Here is a 7455-nt window from a genome sequence, read left to right as displayed (position 1 = left end):
TATTAAAAGAAATCGTACAAATCTATTAACTAAAAATTAAATTCAAATAAGTTTGACTCTCTTCATGTCACAAATGATTTACCTGGGAGTACAATCCACATATTCCAAGTTGAACTGAGATGGTAAGCGCAGGGAGCAAAACAGTGGTACTTGAAAAGCAAAGTATTTGACACTCCTCAAATAGTTATGTGCCTCCAGAACTCGTAGGATACATTCACACCAGACGTCAACGTACAAACTTTATTGGATTGTATTTTGCAACATAGTTAATTACATTTTCTGCATCAAGTATGAAAAATAAACACTGAAAATAATACATATGGACATTTTGTTAAGGAGTGTGTACATATAAGATAATACGTGCTGTGTATGCAGGCAGTAGGATGCAGAAGTCAACTTGTAAATAAGACACTGAGGTCCAAAGGTGATGTCAGATTTGTGAGGAAGGTGGTCATCTGCTGCAGGAACATTTCTCCCATAGAGGAAAAATGACAGCACCATCTTTGCACAAAGGCCTCCATCCCCATGTAAGTTGATTCCAACCAGGCCCAGAAGTACGGGAGGAACTCACTGCACAAGCCCGAGTGGAACTGAGAGACACCGAGTGATGCCACCAGGACAAGAAGCAACAACAACAAAACGGTTATGGGTTTAAACCGTGAATCGTGCACCGAGCCTACAGACGGTGTCTTGTGAGCCTCAGCAGGCACGCTGCCACATCGTGTGCAGCAGCACACCTTGGGGACGGGCGCCTCATCCAGACCACCCAGAGTGACCACGGGCCAGTACTGCTGCAGGTACTCGGCCGCTCGAGGCGTGACCGAGAGGTTTAGGACGGAGGGCAGGCTGGCATTGGTGAACTTGTCCACTCGCTCTCTGAACAAATGCACCTTCTCCAGGAAGACCAGTGGCGAATCCTCCTCCTCTACGGACGATGCCAAGGACACGAGGTCCAGATGTTCCTCCTGGAGGAAACCACACCACATTGTTTTTTCCAGAGAAAACACATCTCATTCACACTAAGTCGGTAATAATTTAAAAATGTGTGATAGTACAAGTAAAATGTACCACTGTTAAAAAACCTCCCCACAATTTTTACGTTCTGACTTCATGCTTCACTGATAGCACTTTGTTTGGCGGTCTTTGAACGCACCGTAGTTGTTTGTGAGCTGCACAAGTGAAACGTTGACATATCCAACTCTGTCAGGCGCAGCCACAGCTTAATAAATCCACCAAATACAAGACAAATGGATGTTCTTTATCTTGAACACGCACGTCTATCCATTTGCCAGTCTCGACCAGTTAAACCCCAGAAAACATCTTGTCCTTTTGAAAGCCGATCCCTTTTAACCACGTAAGGGTGAGACTTCAGTGCACGATGGATGTTCTGCTACGGAAGCACTGCCTTCAGTCAATACGGCCTCAAAACTTGTAGCAAAGTGATAACAACTTAATATGGTTTCGTCAGCCGTTACGAGAATCACAACAGGCAAGCAGTGGATTATACCTGCAGCTCCTTGACCCTGTGGATCAGAGGGTCGTAGGCCCGGGACACCTCAACAGAGGCTTTATCCAGAACCTCTAGGTAGACCTGTCTCTTCTTGGCCAGCACCGCATCCACGTTGTGAAAGAACCGCTTGACTTCCTGTTGGTCATTCTTCAACAGACTTTCGCAACGAGCTTTTTCCTGCTCCAGCTGCTCTCCAAGCTCACACATCTGACACACACACACGCACACACACACACACACACACACACGGGACCAACATGATTGACGTTCTACATCTCCAACAAGCTATGCACTCTACTACGGGTTTAAAAGCAGAGATTGTGCATCTAGAACATCCTCTGATTGTTCGCCTGACCGTTGTCCATCTCTTCTCAGAGAGTCGGGCCAGCAGGAGGGAGGGCGTCTGCTTCTCTCTGTTGAATGCCGCCTGCAGGTCATCGATGATGTGGCCCTGGTGCCGACCCACGGTCAGACACAAGCCACAGATGAGCTGGCGGTCCTGCACGCAGTACATGTTGAGGGGCTGCCTGAAGTGCTCCGGACACAAGGGTCGTCTGGGCTCGCTCTCCCTCTGGTACTGACACATGCGCAACAAGAGGATTTAAGAAACATTTAAGGTTCCTTTTTTATTTAATTATGCAAAATGGGCTTTTTACTGATGTTGTAGTAGCGGTATGTGTCCCCGCAGCGAGTGATGTGTGGTGAGGTACTCTTTTGGGGAGTTTCTCATGTTAATACAGATTGCACATTAAGATGATAACCAAAATACAGTAATGCCTTATTCCAAAATGGATTAAATTCATTTTTTTCCTAAAAAAAATTCTACACACAACACCCCATAACGACAATGTGATTTTTTTTTTATTGTTGCAAATTGATTGAAAAATAAAACAAACTTAAAAAAAAAAATCACATGTACAGTACATAAGTATTCACAGCCTTTGCCCAATACTTTGGCAGCAAGTACAGCCTCAAGTCGTTTTGAATATAATGCCACAAGCTTGGCACGCCTATCTTCGGGCAGTTTCGCCCATTTCTCTTGGCAGTACCTCTCGATCTCCACCAGGTTGGCTGGAAGCACAGCCATTTTCAGATTTCTCCAGACACTCAAGGACATTCACAGAGTTGTTCTGAAGCCACTCCTTTGATATCTTGGCTATGTGCTTAGGGTCATTCCCCTGCTCAAAGATGAACCGTCACCCCAGTCTGAGGTCAAGCGCGCTCTGGATCAGGTTTTCATCCAGGATGTCTCTGTACATTGCTGCAGTCATCTTTCCTTCTATCCTGACTAGTCTTCCATGCCACCATGCTTCACTGCAGGGATGGTATTGGCCTGGTGATGAGCAGTGACTGGTTTTCTCCAAACGTAACGCCTGGCATTCACTCCAAACAGTTCAATTTTTGTCTCATCAGACCAGAGAATTTGGTGGCTTCCGTCTGGCCACTCTACCATACAGGCCTGGTTGGTGTATTGTTGCAGAGATTGTTGTCCTACTAATTGGTCGCCTCCCTGACTAAGGCCCCTCTCCCCCGATCACTCATCTTAGATGGCCGGCCAGCTCTAGGAAGTGTACTGGTGCTTCCAAACTTCCACTTACAGATGATGAAGGCTCCTGTGCTCAATGGAACCTTCAAAAGGAGCAGACATGTTTCTGTAACCTGTCTCGGAGGTCTACAGACAACTCCTTCGTCTTCATGCTTGGTTTGTGCTTTGACATGCACTGTCAACCTTATACAGTCAAGGCGTGTGCCAATCAACTGACTTTACCACAGGTGGACTCTTTAGGAAAAAATTTTGGAATAAGGCTGTGGCATAAAAAAATGTGGGGAAAACGTGAAGAGCTGTGAATACTTTCCGGATGCACTGTATTTTTATGAACATTTCTGCTTTTACCTTTTATCTGTACGTGAGTACATGCAGCCTTTCCTTCTCCAGGAAAATTTCTCATACTCTCATACTACAATAAATGAAAATCAATTTGACAATTTTGCCGACCTCAATATATTGCCATGTGCATGCGCGTCTGTTTTCCTCATCTCCCGCCTCCAAACAGGGAGGAAGAGGGTTCCCTCTGTGCACTGGTTTTAGCGCCATGGCACATTTATTCCACAGAACAGCATGAACGGAGTGAGCCCTTTTGTCAGTCATACAGTCTCTTGTCTCGGTGGGTGGAGGCGGGGCTGCTAGCATACTCACAGAGTGCAGGAGAGTGTAGCCTCGTGGGGAGCACAAATTAGGAGTACAAATTAAACTAGTAGAGAGCAATATAATTAATTAATCTTTATTCTTAATGATGGTCGCAATATTGATGTGCGTTTCTCCTCCTCTCTCTGAGCTTTTTATGATGTTCATTTTCACTTCCATGGTGATAGCTTTCCTTCCCTTTGGCACACTGCCACTTGGGAGACATAATGAAGTCCAAAAAGTTAGGTATCCTTCCCGAGTGTAGCTATGCTGGCACACACTGTATTCTTGTACGCCTCATCTACTTTTTCGCCAGCGCACGTTATAATTAGTTCCTGAGCGAGTCTCGCGTTTATGGACCAACGTTCCATTTTTTATTTATTCATCGGAGCGCGTTTGTAGCCACGAAATGTCGTAACACGGGACGCCGTAAATATAAGGAGCACATGGATCTGTAAAACGTGGATGAAGTACACAGTAGCCCTTCATAGAGCCACACTCTCTCACACATTAAAACTCCAGACACAAAATGGCGTGTTGCCAGTAGAGCTTACTAAAAACTAAATTCCAGCAACAAGGCAATACTTTGGACAACACACTTCGAACACACTACTGTGGGACCTCTGAGACTTCCTTAAAATGACTGAAAATACTCAAATATGGGACATTTAAAATATGGAGGGAATATTCAGACAGCAAAGGGATTTCCTACTTTCTCAATGATGGCCTGCAGAGGCACGTTGGTGGGAAGGGTGTCCACGCTCGTCAGGGACAGCTCTACCACACTGCGACAGATCGGGCATTTCAGCTGGTGGAGCGGGCGCCAGATTGAGTAGTTGAGCGACGCCTGGAGCACATTGTCCAGGCAGCCCTTGCAGAAGGTGTGCGAGCACGGGAGGACACGCGGGTCGGAAAATAGGGAGTAACACACGGAACACGTCAGGTCCTCCTCAAGGGTGTCCATGCTGGAGGTGAGATGCCACCAAGACTGATGGAGAACACAGAATGGATTAAATGTGTTAGCGCCGAAATACACTCACTGGTCACTTCATTAGGTACACCTGCACCCGCACGTCATTTGTTTTCCTTAAATTTAGCCTCAATGACAAAGCTACACAAAAAATAACACTTATTCCTAACGAATAAAAAAAAAGATTTAAGAAAACATGGAAAATTCAATGTTTGAGCCCACATTTATCTTAACACAAACTAATCTCATCCTATATGTTAAAATTGCATTTTGGACAACTGATTTTTTATTTTCATATTTGTCCAGCAGATGGCGCTACATTTTGCTGCATGCTTTAAGTGGGAGTGTGTTCCTTGTTTTGTTTTTGTTTTGTTTTTGTTTTTTTTACAAAAAAACCCAGTGGAATTATGTAAACATACTCTCACTTTTAAAGAATTAAAAAATCCCAAAATATGAGCACCATTTTATATGTAGGCAGAGGTGGTTTTAAAAGACATCTTTACAAAAACATTAACTACATATTATATTGAATATTCTACTATTATTAGGGATTTCCCGATCTGATACTGATATTGGGTCGAAAAACAATATCAGATGATATCGGCCTGCATCTCAAATCTCCTACATTGGCAGTTCAATACAAGCAGTCGATTCCAGAGTCTGCCCCGGATAGAGCCCAGGTGATCACAACAACGTTTGCTAGCATGCTAACAAACTAGCAAGGAGCAGGAGTAAAAGGATGTTGCAGCTGAATGCAAAACTCGTCATGCACCAGTTTCCCGTGGTGGCAAAGAACTGGGAAAGTTGAATACGACGTATCTCATCACAAACAGGAAGCGGCATCACACGGGGAAACTCCCACGGGACGGCAACAAGTCAGACACAACACAAAAGAGCGATCCCCTGTCGGTGGTGAGAAATGTTGAGTTTAAGCGCTCCATTGCGCACCTCGAACCTCTGATTCTGGATGAAACTATACGCCTCATGCATGAAGAAGTAAATGAGTGAGTTTATCCTCACACTTACTGTTGCGGCCTATCGTTCTCTTGAGTAATATCACTTGATCAACACTTTTCCAACATTCCACACTACAAAATAAATAATATAAGTATGTACAGTATAAGTCATGTTGGTATCGAATCAAATACCGCTATTGACCGATATTCAAGGCTGCGTTATTGGTATCATACCATACCAAAAGTGAAAAGGTGTGTATTGGGACACCCCTAATTATTATATAAAGTAAATGATGGGTAGCTGACAAATGTGGGAGTAATTTAACAGACCTCTTGAGACAGGTGTGTCCAAAGTGCGGGCCAGGGGCCATTTGCAGCCACCGCTCATTTTTTTATTGGCCAACAGCACATTGTAAAAATAAAAAAACAATAACATAAACACATAGGAAAAAGGAAGAATATAGAGCAAAACAATGTAATGTAACAAGAAAAAGTACAAACGTTAACTAGATGATGGCAGTGTCAGAAGACATTGAATGGAAATCTTGTAAACACTTCCTAGGAAAATGTTTATTTGTAATTTTGGAAAATCTTGGAATGTTTTGAAATATCCGAATAGACAGCAAGTTATTGCCGAATTATCTGACAGATTTGATGATGTTTGACTCGGTTGAAAAATGAAGGCGTTAGACGAGGAATAAGAATAGATGAAAGAGATGAACTCACACCATGTACTTTCTTTACGATGAAAGAGATAAAAGCACACGCTGTAGAATTTTATAAGTAAGCATTCACACAATAACACTAATAATACGTTTGTTTAGACAGGGGTTTACAGTGCAGACTAAAGCAGCTCTTGTTACAAGATCAGTTGTGTTGCATATTATACAGTCTCCTCTAGTTACAGTTAAGAGACAAAAGAAGATCTTATTCTGGCACGCAAAGAGTTCTTCATGTAACAAGTGTAGTGACAATGCTGTAGGTAAAGTTGTTTTATATTAGCAACAAGATGAAAACGTCAGAAAGCTTTCGTTCTTTGAGGGCTGTAACAACGAGTGGTTTACAAAACATAATGCGACGATAGTTACGCATTATTCCGAGCTTTGTTTAATTAAATGACATTCTTTATTGGACAGTTTGTACCCCCCCCCCCCAAAAAAAGGTTGCCAACTAACGTACAGCTGCTAATGTTTAGTAGATATATTAAACCCTGTTTTTGTAGTATTATGTGTTCATGTATAGTGATTAACTCAGAACATGGTCGCAAAATGTCAGAAATTTAAGACATACTGTATTTCAAAACTCACCGTCTTCCCGAGTTTTCTTTCGGTGTCCAAACAAGAGCGCCTTCATTTCCGGGGTAGTTTCATGACGCGTTCATGATAGTAAGAAAATTCCTATATCCATTTTCATTGTAGTGTCTCAACTTTAACCCACCTAAAACACTCAGTGAAGACAAAACAATTAAGTGTGTCTGTATGTTCACAGTGACCTAAATATTTCGACAGCGGCGAATGTGTCGCGTATGGCCGATATTGCGCATGCGTACAGAAAAGATTATCCAACCAATCCGGTTTCGCCCAGGCCTAATTTGAACAGTTGCTCAACAGCTGTTTCTACTCCCCCCCATACTTATTAAAAACAAACATGACACACCAACTATTAGTCATGTCTTAAATCTGAATTAATAAAATGAATCTCTCAGAGATTAATAAAGTATCTAAATCAAATACAGGCAGTATCAGCAGAGGAGAAATGTGTTGGAAGACAAGTTTAATCGGAGAAGATTCAGTGTGGCTAATACAGTATTTCAGTTAGACTAGGGACATCTGTA

At 42.8% G+C, this 7455-nt stretch overlaps 1 protein-coding gene across 1 annotated transcript; it reads right to left on the bottom strand.

Moving 5' to 3' along the window:
- Positions 1 to 226: 226 nt before the first annotated feature.
- On the bottom strand, positions 227 to 7154 carry trim59 (tripartite motif containing 59). The gene is made up of 5 exons (XM_054794335.1): positions 6929 to 7154; positions 4408 to 4683; positions 1866 to 2087; positions 1508 to 1717; positions 227 to 965 (listed from the first exon to the last, which is right to left on the bottom strand). Exons 2-5 carry the CDS (start codon positions 4657 to 4659, stop codon positions 393 to 395), a joined length of 1257 nt encoding a protein of 418 aa, XP_054650310.1. The 5' UTR covers positions 4660 to 4683; positions 6929 to 7154; the 3' UTR covers positions 227 to 392.
- Positions 7155 to 7455: the final 301 nt, after the last annotated feature.

The sequence above is a fragment of the Dunckerocampus dactyliophorus genome, chromosome 12 (genome assembly GCF_027744805.1).
Source record: "Dunckerocampus dactyliophorus isolate RoL2022-P2 chromosome 12, RoL_Ddac_1.1, whole genome shotgun sequence".
Lineage (NCBI taxonomy): Eukaryota > Metazoa > Chordata > Actinopteri > Syngnathiformes > Syngnathidae > Dunckerocampus > Dunckerocampus dactyliophorus.
This window is presented reverse-complemented; position numbering and strand designations above follow the sequence as displayed.